Source organism: Staurois parvus, unplaced genomic scaffold (genome assembly GCF_062004578.1).
Source record: "Staurois parvus isolate SC_StPar_1 unplaced genomic scaffold, SC_StPar_1.0 ptg000011l, whole genome shotgun sequence".
Classification (NCBI taxonomy): Eukaryota; Metazoa; Chordata; class Amphibia; order Anura; family Ranidae; genus Staurois; species Staurois parvus.
Genome location: NW_028317807.1, coordinates 19286718 through 19304439, shown reverse-complemented (window position 1 = coordinate 19304439; position 17722 = coordinate 19286718). Strand labels below are relative to the sequence as shown.

Genomic DNA, 17722 nt, shown 5'->3' with positions numbered 1-17722 from the left:
AATTCAGATAGGAAGTGTAGAACATAAAGTGGCAGCTTTCGCTGATGATCTGCTGTTTTATGTGGGGAGCCCCAGGATCACACTCCCAAATCTAATGAAATTGTTGAAGGAATATGGAGAATTATCAAATTTAAAAATCAATCCAACAAAAACTGAGATCTTAAACATAAATATCCCAAAAAGTGAACAGGAAAAAATACAAGAAGAGTTTCCCTTTATTTGGAAAGAAAGTGATATAAAGTACTTGGGTGTAAGGCTCAGCACGTCGTATAAAAACTTGTATAAGCTAAACTATATTTCACTATTGAATGAAGTAAAAGGGGAATTAAAAGCGTTAGAGAGAGGAACCCCATCGTGGTTAGGACGTATAAACTTGGTAAAAATGATAATCGTACCAAAAATTTTATACAGATTCCAAATGATACCAATTAAACTCCCGGAAGCTTTTTTTAAAGTGATAAAAAAAATGATAACGGGATATATCTGGAGGAAGAAAAAACCGAGGGTGTCCCATGAGGTATTAAGTAGAGATAAAGAGCAGGGTGGCCTGGGAGTTCCAGATATAAAGAGATATTATAAAGCAGTAATATTAGGAAGAATCTTTGATTGGACGTTCAATGTAGAGGGGAAAAGCTGGGTAAAAATTGAGAATACACTTAGTGGAACTAAACTGAATAGTATAATATGGTTACCGACACAATATAGAGGACTGAAGGAGGATTTAAGTTTGTACACTGTAAATGTATTAAGGGAATGGGATAAAATGCACAAATATATGAGATGGGAATTTAACTCTATACTTATGCCACTAAGAAATACAGAATTTTTTCCACCAGGTAGAGAAGAAATAGCAGGTAGATGGTTTACAAAGGAGGACGTCCAACTCAGAGATATAATGGGGGATGGGAAATTGAAGACCTTTAAAGAGCTGGAAAAGGAAAAGGGAAATATTTTCACTAGGCTGGATGAGTGGCGATACTATCAATTAAAACGTTTTTGGGGAAATCTAAAAAAACCCCTGAGAATGAAAGAGGATTGGAATTTGTTTGAAAGGTTGCTGGACACACGGGGTGATGGGAAACATGGAATAGCCAAAGTATATAGAATCCTCACAGATTTAGGCACAAATATTAAACCACTGCACATAGTGAATTGGGAAAGAGACATGGGGGTGGTACTAGATGAAGGAAAACAGAAGAAAATAAATAGATTAGTTCACGGAAATGTAAGTTTGAGGGATGTGGAATTAAATTATAAATGTCTGACAAGATGGCACATTGTTCCGAGTGTGGAGGGAAAGATAAGTGCGGAGAAATCACAGTGGTGTTGGCGAGAGTGTGGGGAAGTGGGGACAGTTTATCATATTTGGTGGGAATGTCCAAAGATTCAAATATTCTGGAAAAAAATAATATATTTAATAGAGAACATCATTGAAATGAATATCGGGTTAGACCCTGGGATATGCCTGTTACATAGTTCAGAAATACCAATTAGTAAATATAAGAAATTAGGTTTAGGGTACTATTTGAACGCAGCAAAAAGCCTGATCCCCAAATATTGGAAGAAAAGAGAAATACCGAAAGAGGAGGAATGGATAGAGAGAGTAAACTGGACTAGGGAGATGGAGAGGATATTTTATATACAGGAAGATAAGATGGAGATACATCTCGCAAGATGGGAAAAATGGGAAAATTTTGTAACAAGTAGGAGAAATTGAAAAATAGAACGTCATAGAGAACAAACTAGTAGGATACGCTTGCTTTGGATACAAGACAAGGGAATGCAGAGCGGGGGGGGGGGGGAGGGGTCAAGGTTTTAAGAGGGGGGGTTATTGAAAACATAAGAAATAATTGTATATTTATGAGGATAGAGTTGAAAATGTCTTTTTGTTATTTTTTTTCTATTGTTATTTCTGTGCAAATACTAATAAATATTTAAATAAAAAAAAAAAAGACAATTAAACTGAGTAAGGCCCCTTTCACATGGCTTTTCTGATCGGGTCCGCCTGCCTGTTTTTTAATAGGAACCTCCATTCTCCTCTATGGAACGGCGGGTGTAAACGGACATTCACGGGTGTCCATTTACACCCGCCGACATCCAATTCGTTCCGATCTGCAAAAAAGAGATGGATGGGGATCCAATTCCCCTTCCGTCAGTTGGATCGGGTCGGATGGAAACAGACAGGCGGTCCGTTTCCATCCCACCGCCCATTGAGGACAGCGATCTGCTCTACGTTCACTCTGCAGCAGCACAGCGCACATAGACCTATCATCTGGTTGCTTAGCAGGGATCAACGGAGAGTTCCCCCACTGAGCAAGCAGGTACGCAAAACAGGTCTGTCCCGTGTGAAAGAACCCTAACAGCTGTTTGCAGCATCTCCAATTTCTGCGTTCTGCAAGTTTTTATAACTGTTACATAAAACTATTTCAAAGATAACTACATACTAAACATTATGCAAATTGAAGTAGATTTTTTTTGTTATAAGGATATGGAGGATCGACTGGAAAGAATCAACATACATTAAAAGAAATAAAGGGCAAGAGGATGAGGATTGTTTTTTCAACCTGTGTTATTTATTCAATGCAGTGTTTTACTAGGACGTTATGTTTATTATAGTACAGCATTTAATTTAGTTTATCATTTGTTTTATTTGAATTCATATTATTGTATATATTAATTTGTTGCCAGTGGTAATTTATGTTATGTTTATTATTGTGTTTTAGTTTTGTTTGTTATTGTGTTTTGCTTTGTTTTTCTTTGAGTTCAATTGTATCTTAAAGTATTCTGAATCTGAATTAAGCTTTTGCTAATAATGAACAGCAGTCATTTAGCTAACCTACATTTATTATCCATTTTATATTTACTATATTTGTTGTTTTTTTGTTGTATAATGTATATACAACTGACACAAACTAAGATAACAGGTATTTCAATAACAGTTGGAACAGGATGTCAAGCTGAAGTGTGGATTGGATTGTGATGGAACTCTTACACATCTTCAGTAATCTGGAATAGATTTATTACACATATTGTATTGTGTGTCTATTCTCTTGCAATTGCAATAATGACACCATAATTTTGGGTCCACCAACTAGCTATATAAAAAAGAAATCCCTTACAGTTTTTTTTTTTTTTAGAACAGCTATTATAGTGATTATGGATGGGGTGAATATACCTAGGTTTAGTTTGAGGCAGGCTCTGTGAACATTACTGAAGTATGGTTGTCAAAACCAAACCCCAATGAAGTCAACGGGAACTGAATGCATTATCGGCTATCATCTTGCAGTCATCAATGAACTGAGAGTGCCGTGGTAGTTCATTGAGTCTTCCTGTCAGCAAGTATGGGATGTATGAGCAAGTAGATACACTGACAGTGTACAGGAGACCTGCATGGCATCAGTGATCTGCTAATCACTGGTGCAATGCTTTCCAGGTTCCTAACACAAAAAATAATAAATGCACATTTTTTACCTGCAAAAAAATTAGCATTTATTATTTTTTGTGGAAAGGTGAACTTATCCTTTAATGAGCATTTTCTAAGCGAATGAACAAGGAATTTTACCCCACTGGGCACTGTAGTGAGGAACACGTACCAAGGCAAAACAATTTCTTTTAAAATTCTGCTTGATGAGGAGCAGTAATTTTTTTTATTAATGCTTAGAGTGAAACATTAAAAATGCTAAATTTCTTAAAATACATGCCAGGGGCTGCCCTTAATCCGCTTGTGAAGTGGCACATTGGTATAATATATGTAACCTACTACAGCAAAACTTTCACTGACAAAGTAAAAAAATACCATTTACAGTTGCAAGAAAAAGTATGTGAACCCCTTGGGATTATGTGGAGTTTTGCATGAATTGGGCATAAAATGTGCTCTGAACATCATCTAAGTCACAACAATAGAAGAACACAGTCTGCTGAACATAATACTACACAAACATTAGATGTTGCCATGGTTTAATTGCACATAACATGTAAACATTCACAGTGCAGGGAGGAAAAAGTATGTGAGGCCCTAGCTTAATGACTTCTCCCAGAGCTAATTGGAGCCAGGAGTGAGCAAACCTTGACTCCAATCAGTGTGATGATATTGGATGTGTTGCTGACAGCTGTCCTGCCCTTAAAAAACACACACCTGTTTTGGGTTTACTGGTTTCAAGAAGCACTGTCTGATGTGAACCATGCCTCGCAGAAAAGAGCTCTCAGAAGACCTACGATCAAGAATTGTTGACTTGCATGAAGCTGGAAAGGGTTACAAAAGTATCTCTAAAAGCCTTGATGTTCATGTATCCACGGTAAGACAGACTGTCTACAAGTGGAGAAAGTTTAGCACTGTTGCTACTCTCCCTAGACATGGTAGTCCTGTAAAAATGACTGCAAGAGCACAGCGCAGAATGCTGCATGAGGTAAAGAAGAATCCCAGAGTGTCAGCTAAAGACCTACAGAAATCTCTGGCACATGCTAACATTTTTGTTGACACATCTACAATAAGGAAAACATTAAACAAGAATGGAGTACATGGGAGGACACCACGGAGGAAGCCATTGCTGTCCAAAAAGAATATTGCAGCACGTTTGAAGTTTGCAAAAGAGCACCTGGATGTTCCACAGCACTACTGGCAAAATATACTGTGGACAGATGAAACCAAGATTGAGTTGTTGGGGAAGAACACACAACACTATGTGTGGAGAAAAAAAGGCACAGCACACCAACATCAAAACCTCATCCCCACTGTAAAACATGGCGGATGGAGCAGCATGGTTTGGGGCTGCTTTGCTGCCTCAGGGCCTGGATGGATTGTTGTCATTGATGGGAAAATGAATTCCAGAGTTTATCAAGACATTTTGCAGGAAAATGTATGACCATCTGTCCGCCAACTGAAGCTCCGCAGAGGATGGGTGATGTAACAGGACAATGACCCAAAGCATACAAGTAATTCAACAAAACAATGGCTGCAACAGCACAGAATACGCCTTCTGGAGTGGCCCAGTCAGAGTCCTGACCTCAACCCGATTGAAATGCTGTGGCATGACCTTAAGAAAGTGATTCACACCAGACATCCCAAGAATATTGCTACACTGAAACAGTTTTGTGAAGAGGAGTGGTCCAAAATTACTCCAGATCGTTGTGCAGGTCTGATCTGCAACTACAGGAAACGTTTGGTTGAGGTTATTGCTGCCAAAGGAGGGTCAACCAGTTATTAAGTCCAAAGGTTCACATACTTTTTCCTCCCTGCACTGTGAATGTTTACATGTTATGTGCAATTAAACCATGGCAACATCTAATGTTTGTGTAGTATTATGTTCAGCAGACTGTGTTCTTCTATTGTTGTGACTTAGATGACGTTCAGAGCACATTTTATGCCCAATTCATGCAAAACTCCACGTAATCCCAAGGGGTTCACATACTTTTTCTTGCAACTGTAAGCTGCTGGCAAATAACAGTTCCTAGGGGACCCCACACATGAAAAAGGTATTTGTTCCCATAAAATTGCATAAAAAAACCTTTATTAAGGGTAAGGGTCTGGCCCTTAGTTTTGATGAGGGTCTGGTATGGATGTCAAGGGGACCCCACACAAAAAAAAAGCTAAAAAAGGTGTGAGGTCTCCCTCCACCCAATTAAATGCCAGACAATTGCAATATGGTATGGAGGGAGCTCCATACAGACAAAAATTGACGTACCCCAAAATCCATACCAAACCCTCATTCAAACATACAGCCTGGCAAGCCAGGAAAGGGGGGTGAATGTGTATCCCCCTCCTAAATCATATTATGCAACATACCCTCAACATAGGGGAACCTTGCCACGGGAGCCCCCCATGTCGGCCAGCTGGCTGGACAGCCGAATAAAGCCAGAATGGGCTTTGATCGGTTCTTCTTTATAGTAAACCAACATCACATCCAGTTTACTCAGAAACATTTGGCTTCATTTTTAAAAATCTGAAAGCATTCAAAAACACAGATCTTGGTGTTTTGAATGCTTTCAAGTGCAGAGAAGGAATTCAAAAGTGTGTCATGTTTGGTATCTATTTACTCAGAGTAGCATCACCTTTTATATTTTATGAAAAAAATGGGTCATGTATTGTGTTTTTTTGCAATAAAATTTAAAAAAGTGTATTTTTTTCCAAAAATTGTTTGAAAATGCCATTGCACAAATACTGTGTGACATAAAAAAAAATGAAAAAACCAACAATTTATTCTCTAGGGCCTCTGCTTTAAAAAAAAGTAATGTTTGGGGGTTCTAAGACATTTTCTAGCAAAAATACTTTAAAATGTAAACAAAAATTTAAAAAAATGGCTTGGGGCTGAAGTGATATAGGAAAGCTTGTGCACCCATGTGGACAATGTGGAGGAAACCTAGCAAGACTCAAGGAGAGAGCCAGAATGCACAAACAGATGCCAAAGAAGCACAAGAAATGAGTCAGAGGGATGAGTGACAGCTAGTTCTTGCTCGCCTAACAAAAGGCATGTAAAGAGTTAGACTTGCTGGGCTTGCTTACATTGCAGCCATACAACTGACCTCATTATTGGTGTTTAAACTGAGGTCAAGGCGTTCAGCCTGCACCTGATCAATGGTCTTGTTAGTCTGTAACCTGCCCAACTATCCTGTAGTTGAACTGTTTTTTAGATTTCAACCCTGAAGTATATTTTTTTACTATTCCTTGACCTTCCTTGACCATTTGCCTATCTTACCATACTCTTGTTTTATTATTTAATTCTACACTTGATTTGCCTGCTAGTTGGCTATTATTATCTAGGAATTCCCATTTCTTCTGCTTTGGTGTGGTAACAGTGTAACATTCACACAATCAGTGGCTTTAGTAAAGACTAAATAGGGTTGCTATTTGGAGAGAGTATGCATCCTACTGATCACTTGGAGGATCCCCTTAAAATTGACTCATACTGTACCTCCATATAGATGACTGCTAACCTGGATGATTGCTTGGGTGACTGCCCCTAATCTTTATTAAATAGATTCATATTATTTCAAAATGGATAGTGATTTCACAGTATTCTGGGAGTTCTTCACATGGGTGATGAACCACAGAGTGATGAAGTTTATGATCAAGAATTTTCATTTTCAATGAGGGAGGCAGTCATTTGCATACAGCACAGAACAGCAGGGGAGAGCACAGCATAGGGAGTAAATCTGCTGCAATGTAAAGCTGAGGTGACCTGAGTGAATGTATTTTTGCATGCAAATTAAAAAGAAAAATGCACTATAGCCTCAGATTGTATCTGCATGCTCTAATTTGTATTTTGTTGCACAATTTCAGCCTAACAGTGTGTTACAGTAGAAAAAGTCTACACACCCCTGTTAAAATGTCAGGTTTCTGTGAAAAATTAGACAAAGATAAATCATTTCAGAACTTTTCCACCTTTAATGTAACCTATAAACTGTACAACTCAATTGAAAAACAAACTGAAATCTTTTAGGGGGAGAAGTAAACATAAAAGAATACAATAATTTAGTTAAATAAGTGTGCACAACCTCTTATAACTGGGGATGTATCTGTGTTCATAATTAAGCAATCATATTCAAAATCATGTTAAATAGGAGACAGTATTGCTATAATTTATAGTGACTCTGATTAACCCCAAATAAAGTTCAACTGTTTTAGTTGGTCTTTCCTGACATTTTCTTAGTTGCATCCTACAACAAAAGCCATGGTCCGCAGAGAGCTTCCAAAGCATCCAAGTTATTATTGTTAAAAGGCAACAGTCAGGAGAAGAGTACAAAAGAATTTCCAAGGCATTGGATATACCATGGAACACAGTGAAGACAGTCATCATCAAGTGGAGAAAATATGGCGCAACAGGGAAATTACCAAGAACTGGACGTCCCTCCAGAATTGATGGAAAGATGAAAAGAAAACTGGTCTGGGAGGCTGCCAAGAGGCCTACAGCAACATTAAAGGAGCTGCAGGAATATCTGGCAAGTACTGTGGTACATGTGACAACAATCTCCTGTATTCTTCATATGTCTGAGCTATGGGGTAGAGTGGCAAGACGGAAACCTTTTCTTATGAAGAAAAACTTCCAAGCCTGGCTAAATTTTGCAAAAACACATTTGAAGTCTCCCAAAAGCATGTGGAAACAATGTGTTATGGTCTGATGGTCATAATTCCAAAAGATATGTTTGTTGCAAAAACAACACTGCACATCACCAAATAAACACCATACCCACAGTGAAGCATGGTGGTGGCAGCATCATGCTTCAAGGCTGTTTTTCTTTAGTTGGAACTGGGGCCTTAGTCAAGGTAGAGGGAATTATGAATAGTTCAAAAAAACAGTCAATATTGGCACAAAACCTTCAGACTTCTGCTAGAAAGCTGAACATGAAGAGGAATGTCATCTTGCAGCATGACAACGACCCAAAGCATACATCCAAATCAACAAAGGAATGGCTTCACCAGAAGAAGATTAAAATTTTGGAATGTCCCAGCCAGAGCCCAGACCTGAATCCGTTCTAAAATGTGTGGGGTGTTCTGAAGAGGGCTGTGCACAGGAGATGCCCTCACAATCTGGCAGATTTGGAATGTTTTTGCAAGGAGGAGTGGGCAAATATTGCCAAGTCAAGAAGTACCATGCTGATATCCAGGAAGACTGAGAGCTTTAATACAATCAAAAGGTGCTTCAACAAAGTATTAGTTTACTTATACAACCATATTATTTTAGTTTTTTATTTTTACTTCCCTCCACCTAAAAGATTTTGTTGTTCAACTAAGTTAAACAGTTTATAGGTTACATTAAAGATGGAAAAAAAGTTCTGAAATAATTTATCTTTGTCTCATAATTTTACATGACAGAAACCTGATATTTTAACAGGAGTGTGTAGACTTTTTGTATCCACTGTATATCAGTACTAAAAGATTGGTTTATTTTTATTTTTTGTTTTTGTTGTTTGCTTTTCGGGTCAGGTTTCTTATATTGTAACACCTTGTGTGCATAATGGTTTATATGTTTTGTTGCATATTATGATAAGGCATCCCAAGAAAAGCACCTGCACTACTTTTGGCAAGACAGTACACCACAATGTAGAATGCGCCTGCAGGTTGTTGCACGCTTTGGCGCAGGTACATTTGTCTTTACTGTATATGTGTGTTGGAATGCCAGTACCATTACAAAAAAGTAACTCCATTTTTGTTGAGAAAAAAAATTCCTTTCATTGAAAGGATTTTAACAAACAGTGTTGCAGATTCCTACCTTTTGCTATTCTGAAGAAATAGGTGTATGTTTGTCTGTGTCCATGTGCAAAATGAATGTGAATGGGATTGTGATTTTATAATTATCAATTAGATGCTGCACTTGCAGGGTTATAATAAGGAAAGTTGCAGGGTCTGCATCCCTTTAGACGTGATTTCCCTTTGTATCTCACCAAAAATAAAATTTTTTGCAGGGGATGTCCAAATTCTGACTTATATCTTACTGAAAACTTCTGGGAAAATCTGTAAGCCAATCATACAAGCAGGAAATGACATTGCTGGGGGGCATTCTGTACACTATCTGTATACAGAATGCCTCCAGGTTGCCATATTGCATTGCATTTTACAGAAATCTACAGCACTGCAGATTGAAAAAGAAAGGTCATTTTTAATAACATTAATTTACAATATGCCACAACTGTATATGATATGTAACAACCACCTAGTTCAGCTAGAGGGAGCTAGATCTTCATGGTTAGACAGGAGCTGGTTAGCAGCTCAGGTGTAATAGCCAGAGGGGTCAAATTGTGGTCAGGGCTGCCCCTCTGGAATTTCCCCCTGCTCTAAAGCTTTTGGAGGAGGGCCTTGAAGGCAGTGGATGGATCTAAGGAGAGGCTTGCTTCTCTCGAGGGACCTCAGCCAATCCCCAACAGAAGGCTTGACAAGGGGCTAAACCCCCTTAAAGTGTAGGAGCCTGCTCAGTAGGAGGGGTGTGTGGAGAGTTGGGTGGAAGAAGGAATAGGAAGTTATGAGGCTGGAGGAGAGATGCTGCCAGGAGGCCTAGTGGAATGGGGCTTGCCTGCGAGCCTGGAGCTGGAGAAATGGAAATCGTAGAGCTCACTGGCCCCCTGAGCAAGGACCACCTGTATAGCAGGGTTGGAGCAGCCCAGCTGATAAGCCTGGTAACAGCAGGCAGCCCACAAGTGGTAGAGGAGAGGATCTGAGTGAGTACACATGCACCTCCTGGGCGGATAGAGGAAGGAGCACTCTGGTGGGAAACCAGATAAGCCTCATACTAGTGACTGTTCACCTCATTTAAAGGGACAGGAGCCAGATCACCTCCTCAGGAAAGTCTGCAGATTTCTGGGTGAAGAAGAGTTCATCTAGGGTCTGGGATGGTACATCAAGGAGATGCTGGCTAGCGCTCCAACAGAGTCTGTGTTGCAGAAGACAAGCTTGTGAATAGCTTCAGGAAGTTTGTCCTCAGTTATTGGTTCCCTTGGGAATTCTATACTCCCCTTACCCTATCCCAGTTAAATCCCCTCAATAAACAAAACAAAAGCTCAAGGACTGATTTTTTACTTTAAATGGAAGCTTGTGTGGAGAGTGCGGATTACCTGACTGTGCAGGACTATAGGGGGACCAATTCATCAGCAACCCTTAAGGGTACAGCTATACTATTTTTTAATTTGCTATATTTTTCCCACAAAAGTGGAGTTAAACGTTAAGAATAAATTGTAGTGCACCACAATGCACTTTTCCGTATTTTGTGTTAACACTTAATAAAATGTGGATTTTAATGTGTGTTATATCATGTTTTCATGTGTCATTTTAATGTAGGTTTTAATGTGCATTACTATAACTGCAAAGCTCAAAAAGAGAAAGTAAAAAGAGATATGTTTAGAACATGGCAAGGTTCCTACAAAGACAGCAATCAATTTGCCAGTTTAAAGTCAACCATGTAAGAGGCTCTGAGAGAGTACTAGATCATCACATTACTGCAATTTGACAATACCATCCACTACAATCTTGGAAAGAACTTGACTAAAGTGGATGCACTGACTTAAAGTCCACTTGACAATCTTGAGACCACACTGAATGAGAACCATAAAGAAAATAAGACTCAATGTCTTTTCTTATTTCAATAATAATCATACATATCAATAAAAAATAACACGTGAAGAATAGAAAAGAAAAATTAAAAACAGAGTTGTATTGCAGTAAAAATAATCCTTCAGATGGTAGAGGCTTCCAAACTAGAAAGAGTTTGGTTGATTCCCCAAGATAGTATCTCGTTGGCAATAGGGCCAATGAAAGATAACAGATGCTACAGTTGCTGAATACTAAAGCTACCTTGGAAGTCTTGTGAAGTTCTTTAACAATATTATTTTTGAAATATCTAAACACCATTTAAAGTAGGTGTAACACTTAACTGAAAGACATTTAGGTTTTTTAAAGCACCACAAGACATAAATAGTCGTCCTATCTTTTATTATAAAAATAAATATATTGTCGTGCTAAAATAAATTGGGATAAAGTGACCTGAACTGAATCATGTGTTAAAAATCATAAACTAATACAAAGAAATAAACAGTGCATACATGAATATATAAAAAAAATAAATAATTGTAAGATCTGAATCATAAGTATAAAAAGTTCTATATGAAAGTTCCAGTGATGATGTGCAACATAGTACAAAGGTCTTTGTGTAGCCACACCTCTTCCAACCACCAAAGTGCACCACCACCGTATATATATAATGGACTCTTATCAGAGCGTGTGGACTATTTTGGGGCAAACAAAGAGTCAGAAAGGCATGTATTTAAATCATCTATACTTGATCTTGCAACTCCTCCACCTCTCCATATATAGCCATCAACAATAAATTTCCTGTTTTAAATCTCCTCCACTACTCTCTTCAAAATCAATAAAGTACCACCTCCAATAATATTAGATGTCATCCATGTCATGAAAAGAAAGGAAGCGTACATAGTGTAAGACCATCGATACAAGTTTATTTAAAATATGTGGATTTTAATGTGTGTTATATCATGTTTTCATGTGTCATTTTAATGTAGGTTTTAATGTGCATTACTATAACTGCAAAGCTCAAAAAGAGAAAGTAAAAAGAGATATGTTTAGAACATGGCAAGGTTCCTACAAAGACAACAATCAATTTGCCAATTTAAACTCAACCATGTAAGAGGCTCTGAGAGAGTACTAGATCACCACATTACTGCAATTTGACAATACCATCCACTACAATCTTGGAAAGAACTTGACTAAAGTGGATGTACTGACTTAAAGTCCACTTGACTTATATCCACTCACATGTCATTTGATTACAAAGTGCCTATCAACATAAATACTGGTCCAGGATCTGATCTGGACTTTTTCCGTATACCAACCAGCATGATGATGTCATGAGAACAAAATCCGTCCTACGCGTTTCATCACAAGTGACATTGTCGGGAGCACACCGATGTATTATGCAATTCTTGTTTTCTATTTCTTTTTCATCTTTTATTGCATCTTAGTGCTGCTGTTCTTATGCAGCTTTTTTGCAGAATTTTCCTGTCTACATTAATGCTTTCCATTAATGGATGCATGCCATTTTTCAGGGTGGGTTTCCTGATGGTGATGATACTGGACCATTAATGTGCAATATGTGTTGAAACAGTTCTGTTTAGTCTCCATTGCAATCTTTTGTGACAGGGCATGTTAGCATGCTGTTTTTACATACAGATGTAACAGCCATTCTAATAATATACTGTGATGAGTAACTCTGCCTCTAGGTGGTAGTATCATGATTAATGATTGTATAATCTAATGTTCTTCCTAGTGGAATTACATGATGAATTTCCTGTCCCTTTGTTCCTGTTGTTTTCCAATAAATGAAATCAGGGCTCAGCCATATATCCAGCACTATCTTGGCTTGCAAAAGATCTGCATCATCTTTTCAACAGGGTGAAAAAGCAGGAGCATAATTATTAAACAGCTACAGAGTGCTGTCACCCTATAACAGGAAGTTTCTGAACAAGGACATTCAGGAAAAGCTCACTAGGTGTTATTTTAATTAAATGTACTGATTTTAAAATATATATTTTAAATAAAATAACATGCTATAGCTTTTTTGAGAGTTTAGTTACTGAGTTCACTTATATCATAAGGTTAAGTAGGCCCTTTCAAGGAGAACAATTAATGTGATAGTATCATTAGTGCCCACAACCGGGATAGAAAGAAGGTGATGCATACATAGAAATGGAGGTTTAAATTCTTAAATGAAGAAGTTATGCAAAAACAAACACACATACTCACCCCTATGCTGCAGCTGTCCCACATCGGCTCTAAGACCGAGAACTGAGTGATCACATGACCACTGATCACTCTGTCTTCTCGGAGTGCAGAGCAGTCACTGTCAATCAGGCAGCTGTGTAGATCCTGATAATATGGTTTGTGGATCAGCCGGGTATAGCATGCTATAAACTGACTCTGGGTCACAGGAGTGCAAAAGCGCATTAAAAATTTTTTGGGAAATAATAAGGCTGATTTATTAAAGAAGTTATTCACATTAATTATTCAATCACATGAAACTACCTGTTTACTTTTTTCATCTGCATATGAATGGATATTGGAAGTGAGAAGGAATTTACTTGTAACAGGATAATTGAAGTGAATATTTACACAATTTATTGTGTGAAGATTCTCAACTCTTAATAAATCAGCTCAATTTAGTTTTGGTGTGTAATGATCACTGTACTAAGACTCCACAGCCCAGTTGCTTAGAGCCCAAATGATTTATGTTGTAGGTATTATTAGATTAGGGTCAAATTTAGTATTGCATTTAGTGAAACAGTTGTGCAAGATAAATGGAATTAAAGCTGATGAGCCACTTCTTCATGACATTATCATTCCACTGCAGAATTCTGGAATCTGAGAGGACCCTGCCATTGGACAGCCAATATGAAGTGTCCACTTCACTCAGGCAGAGTTTTAAGAAAGACCCTTCTTTTCTGTAGGAAATCCTTCGTGTGACCACAGGTTTAGGTAAGTAAAAAAAAGTCTTAGCATAGGTCTTTTTTTAACTAACTCAGTGAGTTAGTTGGGGGGATAGCAAATGGTAAGTGGATTTGAGCTTCAAAGAGAAACTATAATGGTTTGTGGTCTTATTTTAATGGTCTTATCTAGTCTTATATTAATGGCTTCTAGTTTTATTTTTTCAGTTTAAACTGTTGTTTATATTTATGAAAAATCTAAGCTGCACATCATAACAGCTCTTCTTTCTGCATTTAATTTGTCAAAAAACACACCATATATTGGTGCCTTCACCTGACACCAACCTTCCTTGATGTGTTTTTCCACTTCTGGCTTTCTCACAAGGATAGGGAAGAACTAATGACTTCATAAGTCAGCGGTGGTGAAATGCATCAAGGAAGGTTTGTTTTGGATGAAGACATCGATGTATGCAGTCTATTTTTTTAACAAATTAAACACAGAAAGAAGAGATATGTTCTGGAGTGTGGCTTATAGTTTTCAGACTTTTGATTGAGAGTGGAGACAGGCTGTGGTAGCAAGCACCTGGTTGTCCATGTGGAATGAAAGGATTAAGTCTGGAGTTGAGCCATGGATTTGGGTATGTTCTTGTTGTTTATATTTGTTTACTGAATTTCACACATAAATATTTACTACAAGACAGATAATTCTCAGAGCACTATTAGTTAGCTAAAAAGAAACAAAGCCATAAAAATCTTCTTTCAGGCAGATTGGCTGTCTTTAAAAACCTAGCCATCCGGTAGCCTAAAGCTCAACCTGGTGGCTAAAAGAGAGCACAATTTTTAATAATCAAAGTAATAGTAAACAATGCTTCTCTGCCCTCACCTCCTTCCCAAAATAAGTTGTCAGCACTCTAATTTTTGTATGATGCAAGCACACTGGCAGAAGCTGTCAGTGTTAGCCAGCAAAGCTGAAAGGATAGGCAACTTTTCATGTGAGTCTCGTTTTACATTTTTTTTTAAATTAAAGTTGCTTAAACAGAAAGGATGAATTGGGTGACCAAAGGTGCCACTGGATTAAAATTTTGACATGTTTGATTGTGTTTATTGTGTTTGTGGAATGACATTCTAAAAACACAGGAAGACACTTGGTTTAGACTTGTGACATATAATAAGTGTGCAAGGGAATATATACTGTATGAAGATGGGGATTCGATTACTATGATTGACTCTTCATAGCTCCAGCTCTGATTGTCAACTGCACTTTATTGACTTGACTTTTTATTTTTTATGTTGACATTTTCTGAACATATGCTTTATATATATATATATATATATATATATATATTTAGTGCTAGGTGGTTAAAAAAAATTGAGAAGCTGGGACATGATTTTTAAAATTGTATTTACAGCAATAGCAGCCTTTCCTTCTTCTCCTCTTGCTTTCTTCCTACTTGAAAACCCCTGGTTATTTATGGTAACAGAATCTCATTAATAACAATTTAATGTAATTTAAAAATTACATTTCCTGTTCACCTCTTTTACGAACCACTGACAGAAAGCTACAGAGATCCATTCTCTAGCATGAATTCCACAATCAATAAAAATGATTTTTTTCTTCTTTTCAGATGGCCATCCAACCTGTGAAAAAAAATACTAGAGTATTTAATACATGCACACAAACACACACAACCTACAATTATGAAGGTGTAGTAATCAAAATGATGGACATCAGATTGGTATTGTGAATGCTAAGAAACAGGAACTTTAGCTAGATTGCTTTTAAGATGGACATTAGGGCATCTCGCCATTCCCCGAACATACCTTTACGGTTGAATCCCAGTGCCCTAGAATTCCACTTTATATCCAAACTGTCCCTATGGGCATCTAGGGGTGTGCATTATTTGGTCCACATATGTGAGAATGGCACTTTGAAGAAGTATTGATGCACTGAAGCAACATTCCATAAGATTTGGGATATATGGCTTGAATCCAAAATGATAACTGTAGGACATTCTGGGTCTGATAGCAACTGAATACTGTATGCCCTATGGGTATTTTCTCATGTTTTTTTTTAGTTCTTTCCTAATGAGGAGAAATCTTTTACACTGTCTTTTGTGTCTCATGGGGTGTGCCACTACATGGCTTTTACATATTTCCTGCAAATGATTGGGATGGCTATGATTTTTCTTTTGTTTTTTCTCCTCACTTACATACCTTGGTGAATCTGAAAACGTTACTTAACACTCTATGAGCGGTAATTAGGCTTTGTTTAAAAAGTTTTAATTGCTTTACTATTTTATTGTGTATTGTAAGTGCCTTTAACCTGGGTATGCCCAGAATGCTCTGTTTTGTAAACTTTCTTAATAATTTGCAATAAAAAGAAGAAAAAAAAAAAGAGATGGACATATGGGTGAGCCACTAGATTGTCCTATGAGGGCATTATAGATTCTTCAATACAGCTAGAATATCCTATCAGAACAGTGGTGGAATTAACATTTTTTGAACTTACCCTAAAATAGTATATAGATCGATGTTCATAGCTTTGTCCTAAATACAGTTTAGTCACCAAGTCATGGTAGTTTTCTTGAATCTGTTCCATCCAGTCACTGATCTATAATAAAAATATGCTAGACTTTCAATTTGAAAAAATAATTTAGCTAACACAAACTCAAAATATATTAACAATGGTACTTTTACATTTCCATTCACACTTGTGTGTTGCAGCAACATTCCCATTGTGTGTGTCAATAGACACAGACAGCAAGGCTTGTGAGCGAGCCCGTATGAATGTCCCCATAGAAAGGAGCTTTGCTAAAAGCAGGTAAGTATAGATATGCTTGTTATTTTTTTTTTTTAAAAAAAGAAGAATTTACAATCACTTTAACCTCATTCATGTGACTCAAGGGAAAATTCCCTTTCGAAGTGTAACTTCCCTTTCAAACTGAGCAACATTTTTGTCTTTAGTGAAACAACACCCTATTGCACAAATGAGCATGAAAACAGGAACGTGCAAAAGGGGTTATGCGCTTTGCAGACCTTGATGTAAAATGAGACATACATGGGAACTTACAAAACAGAATCTCTTTTGGCCCTTAGATCACCTCTTTAAAGATTTACGATACGCCTGAAACATATTTCCTTCTTTAAAATCCCTGGTAGATTTACATTTGCTCTGGCTATGATGAAACAGCCTCAGTATGCGCTACACCAATTTCAGTTTTAGTTTCATGGTGTACATCCTGACTTTACTTGCTGTCCGAAAAACAGAATTTTGTTTGTCTAAAAGCTTGGAAGGTTTGTTAATTCACCATTTCCCACCCCGTACTACTTGTGAATTATTTGCTTTTCACCATAAAATGTTTTCTACCTAATGCTATTACCAACCTATTGAGGCTGTTATTGTGAATCTACCACTCCTTTCTACTTCAAGACACAACCAGTAATGGAAAAAGCATGGCTGACATTTGGGAGTGACCCAATGTTGAGTTCCAAACATTTCAAACAGCAATTCTTCCTGCTTAATAGACATGCTTAATGATTGATCCAGATGTCTTCTTCATGAAATAGTAAAGGATTACCAGGAAATTTACTAAACAGTTGTATGTGTGTGATTACTAACATTGGCTTTATAAAAAAAAGTCATGAAATGCAAAATAAGATAAAGCTGCACAATATTTAGCATTTATCATACAGTATATGCTTACTTTAAAAGGAGGTAGCTAAATGATTAATTCTGCTCATTGACCAAGGGTCCAGAATATGCAGTTACTTTTTACCTTTTCTGTATGAGTGAAGTAAGACT

The 17722-nt window shown here is 37.4% G+C and overlaps 1 protein-coding gene across 1 annotated transcript in view; it reads right to left on the bottom strand.

The window, feature by feature from the left end:
• Positions 1–17722, bottom strand: part of LOC149473822 (carboxypeptidase O-like) — an 82505-nt gene that overhangs the window by 34546 nt on the left and 30237 nt on the right. Inside the window, exons 5-6 of the mRNA XM_089671542.1 lie at positions 16430–16531; positions 15454–15558 (exon numbers count right to left, since the gene is read on the bottom strand). Coding sequence (XP_089527668.1) covers positions 15454–15558; positions 16430–16531 — 207 coding nt within the window. The remainder of the gene's footprint in view (positions 1–15453; positions 15559–16429; positions 16532–17722) is intronic.